At 41.6% G+C, this 25,144-nt stretch overlaps 1 protein-coding gene across 8 annotated transcripts in view; it reads right to left on the bottom strand.

The window, feature by feature from the left end:
• Positions 1-23,926, bottom strand: part of MAST2 (microtubule associated serine/threonine kinase 2) — a 207,083-nt gene extending 183,157 nt beyond the window's left edge. The window contains exon 1 of one of the 8 annotated variants that reach the window (XM_086386186.1): positions 23,390-23,926. In XM_086386186.1, the coding sequence (XP_086242312.1) occupies positions 23,390-23,587 (198 nt within the window). In that variant the 5' untranslated portion in view covers positions 23,588-23,926. Of the gene's footprint in view, positions 1-4,850; positions 4,983-9,397; positions 9,541-10,620; positions 10,813-12,647; positions 12,678-23,389 lie in introns of those variants that run through there. The other 7 variants (XM_086386194.1, XM_086386187.1, XM_086386205.1 and 4 more) reach the window with 7 other exon arrangements.
• Between the last annotated feature and the right edge of the window lie 1,218 nt (positions 23,927-25,144).

The following is a 25,144-nucleotide window of genomic DNA, read 5'->3' as shown; positions in this document are numbered from 1 at the left end:
CTAGTTCCCATTTCTAGTCACTTATGAGAGACCCAGCCAAATCACATGTTTTGCAGGTTCAATAGCATATTACTGTACCCTTAAGCTGCCCCCTTCTGCTTAAACTGGATCAAATTTCTATCTGGTTCCTAGCATTTCTACAATCAAATGATTCTTTGGCAAAAAAAGGAGTTAAGGAAGGGAAGGAACCTAGGATGACTTCCAGGATTCTGGCCTGGATAGTATCCCAGAAAATACAGGGAGAGAAACAAGGTTACAAATAAAACACTGTTATGGCAGTATTAACGTAACTACATATTACAGTATTCTTACAATAACTATTCAGTTCAGTTCAGTCGCTCAGTTGTGTCCGACTATTTGAGACCCCATGAATTGCAGCACACCAGGCCCCTCTGTCCATCATCAACTCCCTGAGTTCACTCAAACTCACGTCCATCGAGTTAGTGATGCCATCCAGCCATCTCATCCTCTGTCGTCCCCTTCTCCTCCTGCCCCCAATTCCTCACAGCATCAGAGTCTTTTCCAATGAGTCAACTCTTCACATGAGGTGGCCAAAGTACTGGAGTTTCAGCTTTAGCATCATTCCTTCCAAAGAACACCCAGGACTGATCTTCTTCAGAATGGACTGGTTAGATCTCCTTGCAGTCCAAGGGACTCTCAAGAGTTTTCTCCAACACCACAGTTCAAAAGCATCAATTCTTCGGCGCTCAGCTTTCTTCACAGTCCAACTCTCACATCCATACGTGACCACTGGAAAAACCATAGCCTTGACTACACGGACCTTTGTTGGCAAAGTAATGTCTCTGCTTTTGAATATGCTATCTAGGTTGGTCATAACTTTCCTTCCAAGGAGTAAGTGTCTTTTAATTTCATGGCTGCAATCACCATCTGCAGTGATTTTGGAGCCCCCCAAAATAAAGTCTGATACTGTTTCCACTGTTTTCCCATCTATTTCCCATGAAGTGATGGGACCAGATACCATGATCTTCGTTTTCTGAATGTTGAGTTTTAAGCCAACTTTTTCACTCTCCTCTTTCACTTTCATCAAGAGGCTTTTTAGTTCCTCTTCACTTTCTGCCAGAAGGGTGGTGTCATCTGCATATCTGAGGTTATTGATATTTCTCCCAGCAATCTTGATTCCAGCTTGTGTTTCTTCCAGTCCAGCGTTTCTCATGATGTACTCTGCATAGAAGTTAAATAAACAGGGTGACAATATACAGCCTTGACGAACTCCTTTTCCTATTTGGAACCAGTCTGTTGTTCCATGTCCAGTTCTAACTGTTGCTTCCTGACCTGCATACAAATTTCTCAAGAGGCAGATCAGGTGGTTTGGTATTCCCATCTCTTTCAGAATTGTCCACAGTTTATTGTGATCCACACAGTCAAAGGCTTTGGCATAGTCAATAAAGCAGAATTAGATGTTTTTCTGGAACTCTCTTGCTTTTTCGATGATCCAGCGGATGTTGGCAATTTGATCTCTGGTTCCTCTGCCTTTTCTAAAACCAGCTTGAACATCAGGAAGTTCACGGTTCACATATTGCTGAAGCCTGGCTTGGAGAATTTTGAGCATTACTTTACTAGCGTGTGAGATGAGTGCAATTGTGCGGTAGTCTGAGCATTCTTTGGCATTGCCTTTCTTTGGGATTGGAATGAAAACTGACCTTTTCCAGTCCTGTGGCCACTGCTGAGTTTTCCAAATTTGCTGGCATATTGAGTGCAGCACTTTCACAGCATCATCTTTCAGGATTTGAAATAGCTCAACTGGAATTCCATCACCTCCACTAGCTTTCTTTGTAGTGATACCTTCTAAGGCCCACTTGACTTCACATTCCAGGATGTTTGGCTCTAGGTCAGTGATCACACCATTGTGATTATCTGGGTCGTGAAGATCTTTTCTGTACAGTTCTTCTGTGTATTCTTGCCACCTCTTCTTAATATCTTCCGCTTCTGTTAGGTCCATAATGGCAAACCACTTCAGTATTCTTGCCTTGAGAACCCCATGAACAGTATGAAAAGGCAAAATGATAGGATACTGAAAGAGGAACTCCCCAGGTCGGTAGGTGCCCGATATGCTACTGGAGATCAGTGGAGAAATAACTCCAGAAAGAATGAAGGCATGGAGCCAAAGCAAAAACAATACCCAGTTGTGGATGTGACTGGTGATAGAAGCAAGGTCCGATGCTGTAAAGAGCAATATTGCATAGGAACCTGGAATGTCAGGTCCATGAATCAAGGCAAATTGGAAGTGGTCAAACAGGAGATGGCAAGAGTGAACGTCAACATTCTAGGAATCAGTGAACTAAAATGGACTGGAATGGGTGAATTTAACTCAGATGACCATTATATCCACTACTGCGGGCAGGAATCCCTTAGAAGAAATGGAGTAGCCATCATGGTCAACAAAAGAGTCCAAAATGCAGTACTTGGATGCAATCTCAAAAACAACAGAATGATCTCTGTTTGTTTCCAAGGCAAACCATTCAATATCACAGTAATCCAAGCCTATGCCCCCACCAGTAACGCTGAAGAAGCTGAAGTTGAACGGTTCTATGAAGACCTACAAGACCTTTTAGAACTAACACCCAAAAAAGATGTCCTTTTCATTACAGGGGACTGGAATACAAAAGTAGGAAATCAAGAAACAATAACTATTAGGACACTATAAATGCTTAACATAAAAGAAATTAAATAAAGGAGACATGAATAACTTTCTTCAACTACATGAGGGCTTTCTTCTGTTATAGGAAGAGTAAACTTCTTACCTCACAGGCCAGAACTAGAAATACTGGACAAAAATAACAAAAGGAGAAGTAGGTTTAATTATAGGAAGAACTGTCTAACAGTGAATAGGCTATCTTAAAAAGGACAAACTCTGCCCCTAGAATACTGAAAAAGTAAGGTGAAAGTTGGCCTAAGCTGTGATCCTGAAAATGTGGTCCCCAGACCAGGAACATCAGCATCAGCAGTGAACTTGTTAGAAATGCAAAAACTAGAGCCCCACCCCAGATTTACTAAATTGGAAAATCTCAGGGAGGGGACCAGCAATCTGTGTTTTAACAGGCCCTCTAGGTAAGTCCAAAGCACACTAAAGTTTGAGAACCACCAAACTAAACAAAAACTTTCAGTATGATTCCACCAACACACACACATGTTGATCAACTGAGAATTGTGTCACAAATTACTTGAAATTGGTTTAAAGTACTCAATCAGTATACTCTTAATTAAATGAAAGCAAGTTCCTGGTAAATACTACAATACAGTCGGTTCACTTATGTTACAATGTTGTTTCTTATGTGAGATTTTTTAAAAGGCAGAATTACAGCTTGCATGCCAGAAATTACACATAATTTGTATTTAACTATTGTAGCAACACTGTAACAATAACATACCTACTATATGACATGTAAATTTCAACTATCAAATAAAAGGTTGAAAATTGCCTGACTACAAAATCTCTACATGCTCTCCCAACTCTAGAGCTTATTGCTTTCTCTTGAGTCCTCACAGAGTCCTCCCTCTCTCGGTCAGAACTATCTCCGTCCCCCATAACACTAAAGCAAATCTCAAGCTAACTTTATACAAGTTAGCTTGTATAAGATGTATAAGATGTACAAGTTAGCTGAAAGATGATACAACTTTAACTATACACAAGGCTAGTGTTGTGTTTATACTATATTATGCTTTAAGGATAGGACTTTTTCCTTGACTTCCCTGTAGCTCAAACAGTAAAGAATCTGCCTGTGATGCAGGAGATCAGGGTTCAATCCCTGGGTCGGGAAGATCTTCTGGAGAAGGGAATGGCAATCCACTCCAGAGTTCTTGCCTGGAGAATTCCATAGACAGAAAAGTCTGGTGGGCAACAGTCTGTGGGGTTGCAAAGAGTCAGACACGACTGAGCTACTAACACACACACACACAAGAACAGGATTAGAAGTAATCAAAGGATTCACAGCTAAAAAACAGAAGTCTACACACTAAAAACGTGTCTATCAGGCTAAAAACCTGGGCTTGAAACACAAGTTGTCTTATCCCATATGAATGGTAATTTAATAGGTGAAGAGAAGTCCATATCCTGTGACAGATTCTTCCTGACCTACCCTGCCAAGAGTCAAACCCAGGCGCCATACTAATCAAAGTACATTCTCTTAATCCCTATTAAAACCTTTGCTTGATGCACATATACAAAAAATATATAGAAAAGTATTTTGACCCATACCTCAGGCATATCAAAGACAATGTATGAAAAATAACTGTAAATGGATTATAAATCTAACTATAAAATCTAAAAGTATAAAACTTCAAAAGAAAATACAAGAGTAAAATTTTTATACTTTGAGTTAGATAGCATTCTTAGATAACACAGCAAAGCATAAGTTTAAAAAAGAACAAATTTACAGACGTCATCAAATTTAAAAACTATTCTTCCAAAGATACGGTTTAAAAAGTGAAAACAAATCACACAGGAGGAAAAATATTTGCAAAACATATCTGAGAAAACATTCAGTAACAAGCCAATAAAAAAAAAATGAGCAAGAAACCTAATAGACATTTCAGCAAAGAAAAAGCAAATATGGCAAATGAAACTATTCTCAACATGGTTCATCGTTAGGGAGATAAAAATTAAATTCAAGTCAAAGACAACATAGGCAAAATGGTGGAGCAGATAGTTCCCAACCTAAAATTACCCCAAAGAAACCCCAGTTTTTCTGCCTGAAAAACAGGCAGAAACTGTCAGAACCACTTCTGTCAGGCTCTGGAAAATAGAAGATTTACAACAACCATGAGAACTGAATCAAGAAGTCAACCTAAAAATGGCAGGAAAGCTTTGTGGCATTTTTAGTTGCCCTCACCCTACTCATTCATTGATGTGGAGGCAATCGTGAAGACATCAGTTGGGATCCCAGAGTGGGACCCTGGCCCCTGGTACCAGAAGGACCAGAGTAGATATCACTTGTAAATTATTAACATCTGTTCTAACTCATCTAGGGGTACCTGGAGGACTGACACAAGGAACTCCTCTCTATTTCACCTAACTTGGAATCTTCTCAACGGGGAAAAGCAGCAAGCACTGCTTAAAACCCCGTAAGGTGACCCAAACACCCACAGCCACCTGGGCACAGGATTAGCAATGAGACATACAATTGACTACCTGAGATCTGGGCAGGAAAAGGGAGACTTTCTTTGGGAAATTAGGGTAATAACAAACACCTGTGTATATAAAGTAAATTAGAAAGCCCAGGGTGAAATGCATGCTCAGGAAAGACTGAAAAGATTTTAAGCTTTCATCTCAAGCTGATCCCTGGACTCAGCACAAGTCTGGCTAGGGGCCGAAGGAGTCAAAGTGTCAATCTGCAAAAACCAGACTGTTTGTATGTTTGTAGTAGGTGTTACAAGAGGGCATCAGAGGGCAAACACACTGAAACCATACTCACAGAAAACTAGTCAATCTAATCACACTAGGACCACAGCCTTGTCTAACTCAATGAAACTAAGCCATGCCCATGGGGCAACCCAAGGCAGGCGGGTCATGGTGGAGAGATTTGACAGAATGTAGTCCACTGGAGAAGGGAATGGCAAACCACTTCAGTATTCTTGCCTTGAGAACCCCATGAATAGTATGAAAAGGCAAAATGATAGGATACTGAAAGAGAAACTCCCTAGGTTGGTAGGTGCCCAATATGCTACTGGAGATCAGTGGAGAAAGAACTCCAGAAAGAAGGGATGGAGCCAAAGCAAAAACAATACCCAGTTGTGGATGTGACTGGTGATAGAAGCAAGGTCTGATGCTGTAAAGAGCAATACTGCATAGGAACCTGGAATGTCAGGTCCATGAATCAAGGCAAATTGGAAGTGGTCAAACAAGAGATGGTAAGAGTGAATGTCGACATTCTAGGAATCAGCGAACTAAAATGGACTGGAATGGGTGAATTTAACTCAGATGACCATTATATCTACTACTGCGGGCAGGAATCCCTCAGAAGAAATGGAGTGGCCATCATGGTCAACAAGAGAGTCCAAAAATGCAGTACTTGGATGCAATCTCAAAAACGACAGAATGATCTCTGTTCGTTTCCAAGGTAAACCATTCAATATCACAGTAATCCAAGTCTATGCCCCAACCAGTAATGCTGAAGAAGCTGAAGTTGAACGGTTCTATGAAGACCTACAAGACCTTTTAGAACTAACACCCAAAAAAGATGTCCTTTTCATTACAGGGGACTGGAATGCAAAAGTAGGAAGTCAAGAAACACCTGGAGTAACAGGCAAATTTGGCCTTGGAATACGGAATGAAGCAGGGCAAAGACTAATAGAGTTTTGCCAAGAAAATGCACTGGTCATAACAAACACCCTCTTCCAACAACACAAGAGAAGACTCTACACATGGACATCACCAGATGGTCAACACCAAAATCAGATTGATTATATTCTTTGCAACCAAAGATGGAGAAGCTCTATACAGTCAGCAAAAACAAGACCAGGAGCTGACTGTGGCTCAGACCATGAACTCCCTATTGCCAAATTCAGACTGAAATTGAAGAAAGTAGGGGAAACCACTAGACCATTCAGGTATGACCTAAATCAAATCCCTTATGATTATACAGTGGAAGTGAGAAGTAGATTTAAGGGCCTAGATCTAATAGAGTGCCTGATGAACTATGGGATGAGGTTCGTGACATTGTACAGGAGACAGGGATCAAGACCATTCCCATAGAAAAGAAAAGCAAAAATGCAAAATGGCTGTCTGGGAAGGCCTTACAAATAGCTGTGAAAAGAAGAGAAGCGAAAAGCAAAGAAGAAAAGGAAAGATATAAGCATCTGAATGCAGAGTTCCAAAGAATAGCAAGAAGAGATAAGAAAGCCTCCCTGAGCGATCAGTGCAAAGAAATAGAGGAAAACAACAGAATGGGAAAGACTAGGGATCTCTTCAAGAAAATCAGAGATACCAAAGGAACATTTCATGCAAAGATGGGCTCAATAAAGGACAGAAATGGTATGGACCTAACAGAAGCAGAAGATATTAAGAAGAGATGGCAAGAATACACAGAAGAACTGTACAAAAAAGATCTTCACGACCCAGATAATCACGATGGTGTGATCACTGACCTAGAGCCAGACATCCTGGAATGTGAAGTCAAGTGGGCCTTAGAAAGCATCACTACGAACAAAGCTAGTGGAGGTGATGGAATTCCAGTTGAGCTATTTCAAATCCTGAAAGATGATGCTGTGAAAGTGCTGCACTCAATATGCCAGCAAATTTGGAAAACTCAGCAGTGGCCACAGGACTGGAAAAGGTCAGTTTTCATTCCAATCCCAAAGAAAGGCAATGCCAAAGAATGCTCAGACTACCGCACAATTGCACTCATCTCACACGCTAGTAAAGTAATGCTCAAAATTCTCCAAGCCAGGCTTCAGCAATATGTGAACCGTGAACTTCCTGATGTTCAAGCTGGTTTTAGAAAAGGCAGAGGAACCAGAGATCAAATTGCCAACATCCGCTGGATCATCGAAAAAGCAAGAGAGTTCCAGAAAAACATCTAATTCTGCTTTACTGACTATGCCAAAGCCTTTGACTGTGTGGATCACAATAAACTGTGGACAATTCTGAAAGAGATGGGAATACCAAACCACCTGATCTGCCTCTTGAGAAATTTGTATGCAGGTCAGGAAGCAACAGTTAGAACTGGACATGGAACAACAGACTGGTTCCAAATAGGAAAAGGAGTACGTCAAGGCTGTATATTGTCACCCTGTTTATTTAACTTATACGCAGAGTACATCATGAGAAACGCTGGACTGGAAGAAACACAAGCTGGAATCAAGATTGCTGGGAGAAATATCAATAACCTCAAATATGCAGATGACACCACCCTTCTGGCAGAAAGTGAAGAGGAACTAAAAAGCCTCTTGATGAAAGTGAAAGAGGAGAGTGAAAAAGTTGGCTTAAAGCTCAACATTCAGAAAACGAAGATCATGGCATCCGGTCCCATCACTTTATGGGAAATAGATGGGGAAACAGTGGAAACAGTGTCAGACTTTATTTTGGGGGGCTCCAAAATCACTGCAGATGGTGACTGCAGCCACGAAATTAAAAGACGCTTACTCCTTGGAAGGAAAGTTATGTCCAACCTAGATAGCATATTCAAAAGCAGAGACATTACTTTGCCAACAAAGGTCCGTGTAGTCAAGGCTATGGTTTTTCCAGTGGTCATGTATGGATGTGACAGTTGGACTGTGAAGAAGGCTGAGCGCTGAAGAATTGATGCTTTTGAACTGTGGTGTTGGAGAAGACCCTTGAGAGTCCCTGGACTGCAAGGAGATCCAACCAGTCCATTCTGAAGGAGATCAGCCCTGGGATTTCTTTGGAAGGAATGATGCTAAAGCTGAAACTCCAGTACTTTGGCCACCTCATGCGAAGAGTTGACTCACTGGAAAAGACTCTGATGCTGGGAGGGATTGGAGGCAGGAGGAGAAGGGGACGGCAGAGGATGAGATGGCTAGATGGCATCGCTGACTCGATGGACGTGAGTCTGAGTGAACTCCGGGAGTTGGTGATGGACAGGGAAGCCTGGTGTGCTGCGATTCATGGGGTCGCAAAGAGTCGGACACGACTGAGCGACTGATCTGATCTGATCTGAAAACAAACATACTGACTGTATGTTTGTTTGTTTAGCTACTGGCAATCCAAAAAATCATAATCAAAATACAAGCTAAGGAACGGAGACTTCAGTATCACAAACAGCAAGAAATACAATTTCTACAAAAAAGGCTGGGAAAATTCACTAGACAAATGAACAACTACAGCCTCAATATTTAAAAAATAGCAAAACCTGGGGAAAGGGGAAACACTGTATTCCCGAGTTGCCAATATTCAAATCTCTACTTTTCAACAACAACAATTTTTAAAAAAACACAAGATATATAAAGAAATAAGAAAGTATGGTCCACTCAAGAGTCAAAATACATTAACAGAAAACATCCCTGAGGAAGCCTAGCATTCCACTTGGCAGTATACTTGAAATCTATCGTCTTAAATAAGCTCCTATCACTAAAGGAAAACATTTGCAAAGAATTAAAGAAAATGAGGAAAACAATGTATGAACAAAACAAGACTATCAACAAAAAGACAAATTATAAAAGGGAATCAAATAGAAATTCTAGAAATAAGAAAGCCAATAAATGAAAAGTTCAGTAGGGGGTTCAATGGCAAATTTGAGAAAGCAAAGACATAATCAGCAATCTCGAGGACAAGACAATTAAAGCTATATAGTCTGAGGAACAAAAAGAAAAAAAGAGAATAAAGTGAAGAGAGCCTAAGAGATGAGGGGTTCATCTTCAAAAGAAACAATATATGCATTAAGGGAATCCCAGAAGAAGAAGAGAGAAATGGGAAGAGTACCTGAAGAAACAACTGCCAAAAACTTCCCAAATTTGATGAAACATAAGCCTACATGTGCAGAAGCTCAATGAACCTCAAGTAGGTTAAACTCACACAGAATTTGAGTCAAAACATATCATTACCAACTGTTAAAGCCAACAACAAAGAGAAAAATATTCAAAACAGTGAGAAAGATGAATTTCATTATGTACGGGGACCCCCAATCAAAGAACAAAAAGCAGACATCGTGTGCCTTCTATTTAAAGAACACACTACCACCCAAAATCTTGCCAAAGGAATTGAACCTGAGACTGATTAAGCCTCTCTATCCAGCTGTAACTTGCAGGCAATACAAAGGAGCTGAAACATTTTGAAATGCACCGTAACTATGAATCTAGACTAAGGGAAACTACAGGTCAAATGTTCCAAGGTTTTTCAACATACAGACTTTAAAGAAGAGATGAAAGGAAAACGTATAGATTGAAAGAGACAAACACATCTAGTTTTTTAAAATGGGCAAGACTAAACTGTAATGTCTTAGATGCAGACTTAAAGAGAAATACAAAGAAATGCTTAAGTCAGAATCTGCTGTGCTATGCCTAGTCACTCAGTCGTGTCTGACTCTTTGTAACCCTATGGACTGTAGAGCCCACCAAGCTCCTCTGTCCATGGGATTCTTCAGGCAAGAATACTGGAGTGGGTTGCCATACCCTCCTCCAGGGGATTTTCCCAACCCAGGGACTAAACCCAGGTCTCCTGCATTACAGGCAGATTCTTTACCGTCTGAACTACCAGAGAATCCCTAGGTCAGAATACTGATTACTTTTGCAGAGACAGAGGGACTATGATTGGGAGGGCCACAGCAAGAAGTTTCCTGAATGGCTGGTAAAATTCTGCTTGATTAATGGTGTTCATTTTATAATTCACTAAATTATCTTTTTGTTTTTAACTGCTTTTCTGTACTTGTTGTATTTGACAATAAACAAGTTAAATAGTAAAAAAAGAAAAAAAGGAGGAAAGAAGAAAATTCACAAAACAAGTGGTCTGCTACAAAAGGAATACTTTGCTACACATAAAGTTACAGTAGTCACAAAGAACAAACACAATGAAAAACATAGAAACAAACATTTAGTGAGCTCCAATACAAACTAGGCAATTTATAACCATAAGAACAACATGGTTAAACAGACATTGCTATCACCATTTCAAATTCAAACCTACTAAGCTATTAAGAGAATTCAAACCTAAAGTATATTTATCTCCCTGTATCTCACTGTTTGCTGAACCCAGGATGGGCAAGGCACAAGTGGGGAAGCTGGAAGAAAACTCAAGGAACTGCAGACATGTTTATTCTCTCCGGGCTAGCGCAGCAGCCCTAAGGCAGACACACTGTATTCTCCTGTGGTTGACCTAGCAGATGCAGACACAATGCAGCCTCAAGGGCTTTGCAGGTGGAGCTTATATATGTTTGCAGAACAAAGGTGGACTGTGGCCAGGTGGGTAAGTTGTGAAGTGCACGTGCAGTGCCATAAGTGACCTCAGCTGTTACATAACCGTGTATTTACAAAACATGGTGCGAGAGCGAGAGGCCGAGAGGCTGTGGGTTGAAAGACTCTCCTCACTGCTATCTTGGCTAATTTGCTCTTTCCCTACAATACTTCTTCGCCATATTCTATTTCTAAATGACAATTTAAAAAAAAAACTCAACAACAATCAATAAGAAAAATAAAAAGGAAGTTTATGAGAAAAACAAAGTTCATAACTAAGGAAGTCACAGAAAGCAAAACTTCCAAGTAAATACTAAATCTGTGAAGAGATTCTCAACCTTGCTAATAATCAGGAAAATGTATTTAAAGCACTGAGATGCCATCTAAATCTAGAAAATTAACAAAAAGTGATAACACCAAGAGTTGTCAAGGACACAGCGAAACATCAGTGGCAAAGCACATACAGGTACAAACACTGAAAAAAGCAATCTGGCAACAATATCCTGTAAGAGAAACTCCTGCACATGTGCACAAGGAGATAAGTACAAGAATATTTACTGTAGCGCTGGAAAGTGGGAATCACCTAATGGTCCATTATTATAACAAAATGTTTGTTGTGCTGTGCTTAGTCACTCAGTCGTATTGGACTCTTTGTGATCCCATGGACTGTAGCCTGCCAGGCTCCTCTGTCCATGGGGATTCTCCAGGTGAGCATACTGGAGTAGGTTGCCATGTCCCCCTTAAGGGGATCTTCCCAACCCAGTGATAAAATCCAGGTCTCCAGCATTGCAGGCGGGTTCTTTACCATCTGAGCCACCAGGGAAGTCCAAGTTTTTTAAAAAAGTTTACATATTACAAATTATTCTTTCAAAATAATGCTATATAGCAGTTTAAAATTGATGACATTAATCTAAATGTGTTAAGATAACATAGATCAAGGTAAGTAAACTTCAGCTGGTAGGCCATGTCGTGCCCACAGTCTGCTTATGTCTACCCAGGGAGCTAAAAGAAATTTTTACATTTGTAAATAGTTGGAAAACAAATCAATAGAACAAGAGTTTGTAAAATAGTATTCTCAATATGACAAATATGGAAATTAGATAAAATTCTAATTTCAATATCTCTATATAAAGTCTATTGAAATATAGATAAGTTCATTCATTGGCATATTGTCTTAGGGATGCTGTCATGCTACAACAGTTTAGTTGAGTATGTAGTTGTGAAACAAACAGTATGACAAAGCCTAAAATACTTATTATATTATGCCCTGAACAGAAAAAGTGTGCTGATCTGTGACATATAATTCTCAAAAACAATGCTGAGTGGAACACGGTTAGAAAGCAAAAGTATACATATAATAAATAATTTATATAAAATTAGTATTCCTACATCTATATTACCCCTGTTTTGCTGAAATACAGGCAGAGAAGCTATGTGGCTTCTTCATCTCCCAACAAATCGAAGGTTAAAGGATTTGTACCTCTGCTGCAAGGTCCACCCTTAAGAAGGGTGAACATTACATTAAAATTGGTAAACAACTAAAATATCACAGAATTTAAAATGTGGTTTCCTTGGTCCATATTTGCTATTAAATACATTCTAAAGCCTAGGGAGACTATAACACATTCTAAACCAGTTACTTAGAAAGAAATTCATGAAGTTTCCCTAAGGGCTTCCCTGGTAGCTCAGGTTGTAAAGAATCTGCCTGCAGGAGACCTCGGGTTGATTCTGGGTCGGGAAGATCCCCTGGAGAAGGGATAGGCTACCCACTCCAGTATTCTTACCTCGAGAATCCCCATAGACAGAGGAGCCTGGTGGTCTAAAAGGAAAAATATACAAATTAAAGCCGCTTTTTCAAGCTGAACAAAATAAAAGGACAGTTCAATAATGCCAACAAATCAAAGGTCAAGACATACCTTTTTTTATTTCTTTCTGAAACCAGATAAGAACACTGAAAAATATGAACCCTATATTCACACATTCTATGCATGTATTCTAAAAATATAATAATTAACCATTATTGAGCACTCGTTGGTATCAGGCTTTGTAGTAAGTGTTTTACATGGATTAACTTATTAAATCCTAACAGTGAAATTGGTAATGAAATTATCTCCACTACATACACATGGGGTGATTAAGGCTTAAGGAATTTAAGTAACTTGCATCAGGTCACACAGTTGGAATCTAAGGTCAGACAATGACTTAATCACTATATATTCACTCAAGAAGCATTTCTTTAGTATCTCCAATATACATGTCTAGAAACTGGAGATACAGCAGTAAGGAAAAACCAATTCAAATTCATATCCTCAGGGAGCATATATCCTAATGTGTGAGAATGACAATAAATAACAAATATGTGACAGTCACAGGTGAATAAAGGACATAATAAAAAGAGGGGACAGGAGTGACTAAGAGTGCTACTTTAAAAAGGCTGGTCAAAAATAAATAAATAAATAAAAAGGCTGGTCAAGGAAGGCCTCTTTGAGGAGGTGATATCTGAACAGAGACCTAAATGAAATGAGGAAGCCAGTCATATAAACATATCCAGAGAAAGAACACCTCAGGTAGAGAAAAATACTAAGTATAGAAGTCCTCAAATAATTTTTAAAATGTCCTCAGGGAAGAGCATGCTTAATATATCTGGAGACCATCAAGGCAGCCACTGTGACTAGAGCACAGTAACAAAAGGAAGAGAAGGAAATGAGGTTTGAGAAGGCCTAGGACATGACTGAAGCGACACAGCAGCAGCAGCAGAGGCAGATCACGTAGGCACTTAAAGGACAAAGCAAGCACCTTCAACTTTGACTAACTGTGATGGAAAGCCACTTTTGACTAGAGAGGGTGACAAATTTTGACTTTAGCTTTTACAGGATGATACTGCTCTTGCTGTGTACCAATTATCATTATCATAGTTGGGGGGGAGGGTAGAAGAATAGAATCAGGAAGACAGGTTAGGAGACTTTTATAGTAACCCAGATGGAAGATGAAAGAGGCTAATATTAGACTAGTGATGGAGCTAGTGGGGAAAAGTCTCATGCAGTTTGAATACTGCACCAACCAGAACTGATGGGCTGAATGTGGAATATGAGGTTTAGAAAAGAATCAAAAACAACTTCCATATTTTGCTCTGAGTGAATGATTTTGTGGTGTAGCCGCTCAGTAGTGTCCGACTCTTTGCGACCCCATAGACTGCACCATGCCACGCTTCCCTGTCCATCACCATCTCCCAGAGTTGGCTCAAATTCATGTCCATTGAGTTGATGATGCCATCCAACCATCTTACCCTCTGGTCACTCCTCCTCCTCCTGCCCTCAATCTTTCCCAGCATCATAGTCTTTTCCAGTGAGTCAGTTCTTCACATCAAGTGGCCAAAGTAATGGAGCTTCAGTTTCAGCATCAGTCCTTGCAGTGAATATTCAGGACTGATTTCCTTTTGGATGGACTGGTTTGATCTCCTTGCAGTCCAACAGTCAGTCTCTCAAGAGTCTTCTCCAACACCACAGTTCAAAAGCATCAATTATTCAGCACTCAGCCTTCTTTATGGCTCAACTCTCACATCTGTTCACGACTACTAGAAAAATCATAGCTTTGAGTATATGTACCTTTGTCAGCAAAGTGTTGTCTCTGCTTTTTAATACTCTGTCTAGGTTTGTCATAGCTTGAATGATAGTGCCATTTATTGACATGAAGGAGACATTAAGACTGAAGGAGAAGCAGAAAAGGAAATAAAAACAGGGTTCAACTCTGGACACATTAAGTTTGAAAGGTCTATTCGCTACCCAAAAAGAAATGTTACACTCACAACTGAAAAAAGGAGTTAGAGCTCAGAGGAAAGTCAAGACTAGAGGAAAAAACATGGGAATCAACAGCAGACAGATGAAATGCAAAGTAATACAATCTAATGAGATTACACCAGGAGAGAGAACAGATTGTAGAAGCAGATTAAATACTAAGCTCTCTGAAGCACTGGTGAGACTGGAAGAAAACCAAGAGAGCACGGTCCCAGGAGCCAAATGATGGAATGATCAACCATGTCAAAAGCAGCAGGTTGAGTGAGATGAATACTGAAAACTGGCTACTGGACGTGACCAATGATGACCCTGACATAAGTGCTGCAGTGGAATTAGGAGACTAAGGCCTGATTTGACTGGAATGGGTTCAAGAAAGAGTAAGAGCAGAAGAAATGAAAGAAGATACAGACAACGCTTTCAAGTGGTTTTGTTCTACAAAAAAGCATTCTCTTATTCACAGACAATTATTTCATATCCCTTGCTTGTTTGCCTGAGTAACTGCAAGAGTCTCTTGAGTGGTCTCTCTGCTTCCACATACCCATTCAGTCAATGCTCCTGAAAGTAGTCAAACAGATGGGATTAAAATGAATGTCAGATCACGTGATTCCTCTGCTCAAAATTCTCCAATGGCTTTTCATCTCCTTCAGCACAAAAGCCAAAAACCTTACCCTGTAAGACACTTACCCATCTGAAACTCTCCATAATTCAGCCCTCCTCTCCCCATCTTTCCCCTTTGATCTCATCTACTACCCTTTCTCTTACTCACTCTACTCTAGCCATACTTGGGCTCCTTGGTGTTCCTCAAACAAAATTTTAGAGCTAAAGATATGCTTCCAGCCTAAGGAGCTTTCTACCGCTACCAAGTATATTCTTCCCCTCAGAATTGAAATGCCTGTTTCTTATATTCTTCAGGTCTTTACTCAAACATCTCATTCCAAAGAGATATCTTTCATGATAATGCTATTTAAAGCCATAAAATCTCCCATCACTCTATATCCCCCTTTCCTGTTTTATTTTCTTCATAGTATTTATCACCCTATAGCACACTACATATTTTACTTATTTTTTTTATTATCTGGTACAAGTGTACAATAGACAGAGTTGGTTTAATCACAGTTGGGATTTTCTCCAGTATGACAGGTATGACAGCTAAGACAGAAGGTACTGAAGGAACACACATAGGAATAATTATGACAGCCCATGAAATATTTAGTTGGACAAGGAGGAAAGTAGAGGCATGAGGTGACCAACAATGAAAAGATGATTTAGGAAAAAGCAAAAATCAACAGACCAGAGGTTACAAAGAGTTTGAACAATTTTGGGGATGAATGAATGCAAGCTACAGAAACAGAAGATGATGTGAAGATCAGAGTGTGATAAGCTATAAACTAAGATTTTAGAAGTGGAACTATTATTAGTAAAGATGAAATATGCCCAATGAACATGGAAGCAGGAAGCTCAGGTTGATATCAATTTTCCCCATCAATTATTTACTATATTTCCACTTTATATAGGGTCTTCACTGGTGGCTCAGCTGGTAAAGAATCTGCCTGCAATGTGGGAGACCTGGGTTCCATCCCTGGGTTGGGAAGATCTCCTGGAGAGCAAATGGCTATCCACTCCAGTATTCTGGCCTGGAGAATTGCATGGACTGTATAGTCCATGGGGTCGCAAAGAGCCGGACACAATTGAGCACTTTGACTTTTACATCAGCACTGTGTATACTGGCTATAGTGCAGAGAAAAGAGTTTGGGGTTGACAATGAGGTACGACACTGAAACAAAAAGGCGGCCAGCTATGTAGGACGAACAGTGCATCATGTGTAAGTCCTGACTCCCAGGGACGCCCAGTCTCTGCTCTCCCCTGAGGACTTCTTCCTCCACCCCCAGGGCTAGCCCTTGACCCAACAACCTGGTTTTCAAACCTCTTTGGAACCCCAAGTACGTATAAAAGAGAAGAAAAACAACCAATACCTGCTGATAAAAAAGATAATTACCAAGGTACCATGGGGGTTTTACCAAAAAGTACAAAGCTAGGTAGCAAATTTAGCAAAGAACCATATAGTAGCTAAGACTAGCAATGAAGGAGGCATAGTGATTGCAGTATGAAGCTGCCTCTGACAGTCCTAATCATAGGTCACCATAAGTAACGGGTGGAAAAAGCTTTTAGGCTGATCTTAGGCTAAGAGGCATCCAGTAAAACAAAGATGGGGAAAAATCTGTAAGCAGATGTATCCTACGCTCATCAGGGAAAACTGTCCAACCTGCTTCAATCATCCCAGGCTCTCTGCTCCCAGGACCTTTGATGAAATCAAATCTCCCAAAGGTAATAGGTTTTCAGGGCTGGCCCTTACTTATATTACTTCAGGACAAGATGGGAGGAAAGAGTTAACAAACACTCTGTATTGAAAACTCATTGTCATTGCAGAGGTCAGACTGGAGCAGCTGCGTGCTAAGTCACTTCACTCGTGTCCAGCTCTTTGCAATCCTATGGACAGTGGCCTCCCAGGTTCCTCTGTCCACAGGATTCTCTAGCAAGAATACTGATACTAGAATGGGTCGCCATGCCCTCCTCAAGGAGATCTTCCTGACCCAGGGGTCAAACCCGAGTCTCTTATGTCTCCTCCATTGACAAGCGAGTTCTTTATCACTAGCACCCCAATGGCTCAAATGATAAAGGATCCACCTGCAATGCAGGAGACTCAGGTTTGATCTCTGTGTCAGGAAGATCCCCTGGAGAAGGGAATGGTCATCCTCTCCAGCATTCTTGCCTGGAGAATTCCAAGAACAGAGGAGCCTAGCGGGCTATAGTCCATGGGGTCACAATTGGACATGATTGAGCAACTAAGCACACACCTTCCATTGAAAACTTAGCGTGAGTACCTGCTCAATCACATCTGATATAGCCTGTCAGGCTCCTCTGTCAATGGGATTTCCCAGGCAAGAATATTGGAGTAAACTGCCATTTCCTTCTCAGGGATGTTCCCAACCGAGGGATCGAACCAGCATCTCGAGCATTGGCAGGCAGAGTCTTTACTACTGTGCCACCTGTAAAGCCCCTGGGAAAACTCAGAAAAATTCTCAAACGCCCATGCCTTAATCACCATGTCCTACACTGTATCCTCCACACAGCTGCCAGAGTAACCCAGGTTAAAAAAACAAGTAAGACCCCTACTTTACTCTTTTTAAATAGTAGTAAAGATCTTCTACCCATCTAGGCTCTTTTAGGCTCTAAACTCATCATCTATGCCGCCAAGTTCAAATTCCAACAATACCAAATCAATTACAGTTTCCTAAAAAATACATGCAGTTTTCCCTCGGCGTATTTTCTGCCCTGTGCTTTTGGGCTTCCCTGATAGCTCAGTTGGTAAAGAATTCGTCTGCAATGCAGGAGATCCCAGTTCAATCCCTGGTTTGGGAAGATCCTCTGGAGAAGGGATAGGCTACCCACTCCAGTATTCTTGGGCTTCTCTTGTGGCTCAGCTGGTAAAGAATCTGCCTGCAATGCAGGAGACCTGGGTTTGATCCCTGGGTTTGGAAAATCCCCCAGAGAATGGAAAGGCTACATACTCCAGTATTCTGGCCTAGAGAATTCCATGGACTATACAGTATACAGTCCACGGGGTCACAAAGAGTTGGATGTGACTGAGCAACTTTCACTTCACTTTGACTATACAATAACATTCCAGTGCCGAATAATGATTTTCATGAAAAAAATTTTGAAAATTCCTTAATGGTGCTGAGAGAATTCTAGAAAGTAAAATTGAACTCCATCTTCCTCCATCTTCAAAAATGTCTCATTTTCTTTACTTACCTATTTCTCTCTTACTACCGTTATTACTCAATTCAATTCAGTTCAATTACTCAATTCAAAATATTTGAATCATTTCCTGTTCATTCATTCAGTTAGTAAATAATTATGTGCCTATTGTGACAAAGGCCTTGATTACGTATTATGGTATATAAAATGATGATATAGTTCCCACCCTCAATAATTTACAACTTAAAAGCAGATATGAAATAATATAAAATGAATACAGAAGGACAGAAGTGCTATTTATGACAGCCCAATCATAGAAAAGCAACTTCACAGAACAGTTTCTGTGGCACGAGTTAGGCCTGGAAGCTTGAGTAGAATTTCAATGGGCAAAGACTGAGAAGAAAGTTTTTCAGATAGATAACTAATTAAAATAAAAATATGAAAGTGCCTAAGGAGGAAACAAATATTTACTAAGTGCCCATTATGTACCAGTTAAAACACTGAAGGCTGGTACAGTGATGATTAAGACAGCCTCCGAGGAGTTTTTTCTCTGATGAGAGACTGACAACCAATTAGGATACTGCTCAGTATACATTTCAAGTGCCAGCACACATCCATGTTTCTAATAAGTATTCAGACTAATAACTATGTTTCAAATACCACACTAGGTATACAATAATAAATGAAAGAGTCTGGGCCTCAAAGAACTTGCTAACAAGAGAGATAAGCTATTTCAATAATGTATACTACAATGGATACAAAGCAAAGTATTGGGAACCAAGAGAAGGGGCCTCTAACTGATTCTAATAAAAAGTGATGTTTCAAGTAGACCTTGAATGCCAAGGTCTTCAAACTTTATTCTATGGTATTAAAAAGCTAATGAAAGTTTCTGAAGATAAAGCAATGAATTGATTATTTAAAAATACTTATTGCAACTCAGACAGGCAAGGAGTTCCAATCTTCTTTATTAGAATACAGAATAAATTAGAGGTTAAAAGGCTAAAAGCAGAGTAAACGCAGTTAAGATATTACAACAACCAAGACAAAAGTTTATAAATGGTGTAAATTAAGGTGATGACAGTGAGCATAAAGATTTGAAACATATCATGAAGACAGAATCAGCAGAATCTGGATAAGGGGGTCAAGGGAGAGCGAAAAGACAAAGACCACAGATATAATTTCAAGTTTGAGGACCAGAGAAAGGAAAGACACAGGGAGAAGCACATTTCAAAAGAGAATAATGGAATCTATCAATATTTCAATGATACAGTAAGCCACTAATCCAGAGATCCAAGTTCTGCATCCTGTTCAGAAATTATTCCTAAATACCAGCATGGTATAACACATAACAGCATTATTCCACGTCAGGAGAAATGAAGAACAAAGTCATTTCTGAAAGGTAGATACCTTGGTGATCAGCTAGGTTTTTACTCCCTGAATGAATGGAATAATCCACCCCACCTCATAACACACAAAATTGAAAATTTTTAAGTTTTCAACAAATAATTTCAAGTCATGGAATTTCAAGACACTATCAAATTATGAAAACCACTAATGTTAAGATCACAAATGCTGAGGGTCTAAGGTGGAAATGTTAAGGCTAGAAATGGAAATATAAAGCTAAGAGGTGAGGCCTAGAGACTCAGATGACTTTACAAGGAGGCTCTCTAACATAATGTCATGAACAAAGAGAACTACAGACCCTTTTGCTCAGTCGGTAAAGAATGCCTACAATGCGAAGAACTGGGTTCGATTCTTGGGTTGGGAAGATCCCTTGGAGGAGGGCATAGCAACGCACTCCAGTATTCTTGCCCAGAGAATCCCCATGGACAAAAGAGTCGGACACAACTGAACGACTAAGCACAGCACATAGACCCTACCCAATATCCTAAGTACTTGCCATGAATAGGGTAAGCCTGTTAAAAAACAAAATACAATTAAGAAAAAAACCTGTGGACTTCCCTGGTGGTCCCGTGGTTAAGAATCCACTTGCTAATGCAAGAGGCATGGATTCGATCCATGGTCAGGGAAAATTCCACGTGCCAAGGGGCAACTAAGCCAGTGTGCCACAACTACTGAGCCTTCACGTCACAACTAATGAAGCCCACACGCTCCAGAGCCCATAAGCTGCAACTACTGAAGCCGATGTGCCCTGGAGCCTGTGCTCGGCAACAAGACAAACCACTGCAATGAGAAGTCCATGCTCGGCAACCAGAGGGTAATCCCCACTCCCAGCAACTGGAGGAAAGCCTGAGCAGCAACAAAGACCCAGCACAACCAAAAGTGAATAAGTAAATAAATAAATTTTTTAAAACAAAGGATAAAAGAAAAAAGCTGGGAATTCTCTGTTGGTTCAGTGGTTAGGACTCAGTGTTTTCACACGCAGGGGCCTGGGTTCCCTGGTCGGGAAACTAAGATCCTGTAAGCCTCAGCATGACCAAAAAAAAGAAAAAAAGCTAAGGACAGAGAGGAAACACATCCTCAAGGAACTCACTGGGGACAGCAACGGAAAACAGAAAAAGACACCCAAGAAGCAGTTAGAGAAACAGGAGTAGAAAAGACATTATGACAAAAGAGAAGAAAATGTCAAAAGAAACACATGGTCAAGAGTGACCAATAGTTCACAGAGGGCAGAGAAGAGGGAGGTTATCAGATTTAGTCATTTTAAGGTCCCCAAGACTGCTGCAAATCTTTCCGTGTAATTCTTTCACAATGAAAACTTTTAACAAATAGCCACATGTTATTTTTCAACTTAAAAAAGGAAGTTTTAGCATCTATCATGGTACATTTACACAAGGGAAAACTATACAGCAGGGAAAAAGAACACGTTTTTTCTAAAAGAAACAACATAGATGAATCTTACAGACATAGCTGAATGAAAGAGTACAGTCATAAAAGAGTTGAGCTGAATGATTTACTTTATATGAAGTTCAGAAGAGGCAACACTAATCCATGGTGATAGAGGCTGGTGAGTGGTTACCTCTAGAGATGGGTAATACCTGGGAGAAAACACAAAGGCACATTCTAGGGTACCGGAAATGTTCTACATCTTTATCTGAGGAGCGGTCACATAGGTGTATTTATTCTGTAAAAATTCATGGGCTGAATGAACCTTTGATTTGCACTCTGTAGTCACATCACAATTAAAAAGTAAATAAATAAACACACAAGTTACTGATGACCTTGAAGACATCAGTTTGGGGAGAGTGTATGTGTAAAAGCCAAATATATGAGGAATGTATGTAAGGTGAAGAAGCTGAGACAGTGAACTGTTGTTGTTCAGTCACTCAGTTGTGTCTAACTCTTTGCAACCCCATGGACTGCAGCACGCCAGGCTTCTCTGTCCTTCACCATCTCCTGGAGCGTTCTCAGACTCCTGAACATAAACTCATTTTTCAAGAAGGTTGCTGGTTAGCAAAAATGAGATTACAAAGTAGCTTAAGTAGGTTACAAAACTCAGGGAAATCCTGTTGTTTTGTTTTTATTTGAGGTATAAGACAATAAGGGCCTACAGAAGATAAGAGGGAATGAAATCAAAAACATAAAGAAATTAGCCTGGAAGAGGATAAGTACTTCCTTCTTTGAGATTTAAAAGGATGAGTGAACACAGAAATCCTGAGATAAAGGGGAAGAAATCAAGTAACCTTGAACTCTTCAGTGAAGCACTGGATAAGGTAAATTGGACCAGGTAAACTTGAGTCAGGAAAGGATCTGGGTTTTAAGTACATTTTAAAATGTTTTGAATAGGAACTGCAGAGAATATAAAAGACAAGGTTGAGAGAGAAAATTACAGTAAGAGGACAATGCTCAGCGGCCTTAAAGTAAGGGCAAAGATAGCAAGAGCACAGTCTACTCAGCACTGGGTGGAGAATACAAGATAAAAAACCAACAGTGGGGGAAAGTCCAAGTGCTAACATGTGCATCACTGAAACTATATAATAATGATGTCTATGGAAAATACTTATTTAACATACGAGAAAGGTCTCCTGTTAGGCAGGAGACCTAACGGGACCCTTCAAATCTCCAAAGATGAAGTCAGTAGGGTCTTGAATAGTATGTGCAAAAGGGAAGCTGTCACTGGAGTCCATTACTACAGTACATTTTTCTGTAAATCCCACAAGATCAAGGACCATGCACGTACTCACTGAACTTCCTACAGCTACTAATGAGAACTTCTCCTCCCTCATAAAACTGACCTTTATCCACTACTTCTAAATAACCCACATTCGATTAATAAATTAATACATAAACACATCCTGTCCATTCAGAAACTCCACGAACTTTTTGCATTTCTATGTTTTCCCACTAAGATATTTTCAGTGGTAAACTCCTAGAAGGCAGAGACTAAATCTATGAATTCTCTGCTCACAGTACTGCCTTTGGATTGCACACATGCAGCCCCAAAGCACATGTTTTAAAAAGTGCTTTCTCATAAAATGGATCATTACTGGAGAGAACTTTAACAACGGCTAGGAACATATTCCAACAAGACTATAACGATGGCCAAACCAGAGAATGCTTGGGAATGACATCTTTTTCACAACTGTCAAGGCAACCTCGAGAAAATAAGATAACATTTACTATATCACACTGACTGTCCCTACCTTACACTTTTTGCCCCTCTGGATAATTCCTCCATACCCCTTTAGTAAGCCTATTCTTTGCACTTCATTCACTGCCAGCCCACATTGTGGCGTCCCTTCTCCAGAACCCTTTACTTCAAACGCCCATAGGACCATTTTTCATCCCTACGCTCTCATTTCCCATTCAACCCCAGACTAATACTTCCATTTCTCCACTCCCCATTTTGCTGCCTCTCCAGACCTCCCATTCCTCCTGCCCAACTTCAATTCAGTCCCCACCCCTTCAACTCCCCCAGCCCAAATCTTCCCGCCCGAGACAGCCCTCCCCCATCAGTCCCATTCAGGCTCCCCCTCCCCATCCTTTCCCTCCGAGACCCCGGCCAGCCCTACCTGCTCCCTGACTTCGGGCCCTACGGGCCCTGTCCGCTCCTCCAGTCGCTGCCTCCCGGGCGGCGCTCTCCGGCGCGGGGGCAGGGGCTGGGGCTGGGGCAGCTCCGCCGCCCGCTGAGCCCCATCCTCCCGGCCGGCTGCCTGCGGCAGCGGCGGCGGCGGCGGCTGCGGTCGATCGCGGCAGCGGCTCCGCTTCATATCTGCGGCTGGGCCCTGCGGGCGTCAGCGCCGCGACTGTCCCGGCCCCGCACCGCCCCGGGCCGCCGCGCTACCGCGCCAACCACCTCCCGCGGCCACCATGGCCCGGCGGGCACCCGAAGCCACCGATCCCAGCCCGCAGCTCCTCCACGCTTTCTGGGGCCTCAAGGGCCGCGGCCTCCTTGGCGTTCCTTACGCAGGAGGCAGCATCGCCGCAGCCTCGTCCTGTCCCAGCCGGCACACGCTCGGCTGGTCACCCGCCGCCGCCGCCGCCGGCTCCCCAGCCAGCCGTCCGCCCGCCCGCCCGCCCGCCCGCCCGCCTCTGGCCGGGCCCCGCCCCTCCCTTCCCCTCGCGCGCGCGCACCGGGAGCCCGCCCGCCACCTCCGGCCGCGCGCCGTCTCCCGCGCACGCGCCAGCGAACGGTCGCGAGAGACCCGCCCTTGGCCCCACCGCGTGGTGTGGGAGGGAGGGGGCGGAGAGCGGAAGGGGGCGGGGCCCGGCGCGCCTGTGGTAGCCGCGGACGGTTCATTGATTCTTTCATTCGTCCATTCATGAAATTGTGTGCCGGGCCAAGCTAAGTGGTGCGGATCTAAAATGAATTAGAACTGATCAACGTCCTCAAGGAAGTAGGTGGAGAAGGACCAGGAGCAGCAAGAAGATAAAGGAGACAACTAGTGAACAGAACACGAATGCATGCCTTTTTGTTAAGCACCTTCCAACCAACTGTCATCTGATCGTCACATCACACTTTGAAGGCAGGTCTGTTCATTCTCCTGTTACAGATAAGAAGACCGACGAGAAGTGACATGTACCAGGTCATTGAGCAAGCTAGACAGAACTCAAATTCTGGCTTTTCTGACTCTTTCCACGGTTTCCTGCAGCTTCCAAAAAGTAAGACTGGATGTGGAAAGTCCTATAAAAGGGGAAGAAGCAATAGATTCCTTCAAGGGGAAAGAGAAGACAAGCTTCCAGAACATCGCCATGATTCCCCACTGACAATGAAGTAATTACGTTATAGCCCAGTCTAGCCTGGCCACCGCGAGTCCAACTGTGGCCTGGGCAGCTCAGCCTGCCACTTTCAGTGACTCATCTGCTCAGCAACGTGGCTGTAGTTCAGCCCTGTCTGGCCTCCTCCTTCTGGCTTCAGCTGGCCTGCCACAGCACCATATTTTTCCTCTTTTGACTTGACGGGAATGCTTTCACAGAAGCATTTCCTTAAGGGGTCACCCTTTTTATCCTGAGCCTCCTCCCTGAACCTTTTTTAAAAGGTAGTAATAACTAACATTATAGCAAAACTACTGGATACCAGACAGTGTGCATTCAATTCACACATATGTGAACAAGAGGTAAGTTGTATTATTTCCAGTTTACAGTTGAGGAAACTGAGGTTCAAGTTACATAAAATGCTCAGTATGACACTGCTAATAAGTGCAGAGCCAGGACTCAGACCAAGGTCTATCAGATATCAGAGCCTACACACACAACCAATGTTTCTACAGTCCATCATCAATCTGCTCCTTGTATCCCCTGTTTCAGTTTCTCACCACCATCCACCC

This window comes from Bos grunniens, chromosome 3 (assembly GCF_055505025.1).
Source record: "Bos grunniens cultivar Pamir isolate PY7600 chromosome 3, Bosgru_T2T1.0, whole genome shotgun sequence".
Classification (NCBI taxonomy): Eukaryota; Metazoa; Chordata; class Mammalia; order Artiodactyla; family Bovidae; genus Bos; species Bos grunniens.
Note: the sequence above shows the minus strand (reverse complement) of the source record. Positions and strands in the feature narration are given on the sequence as shown.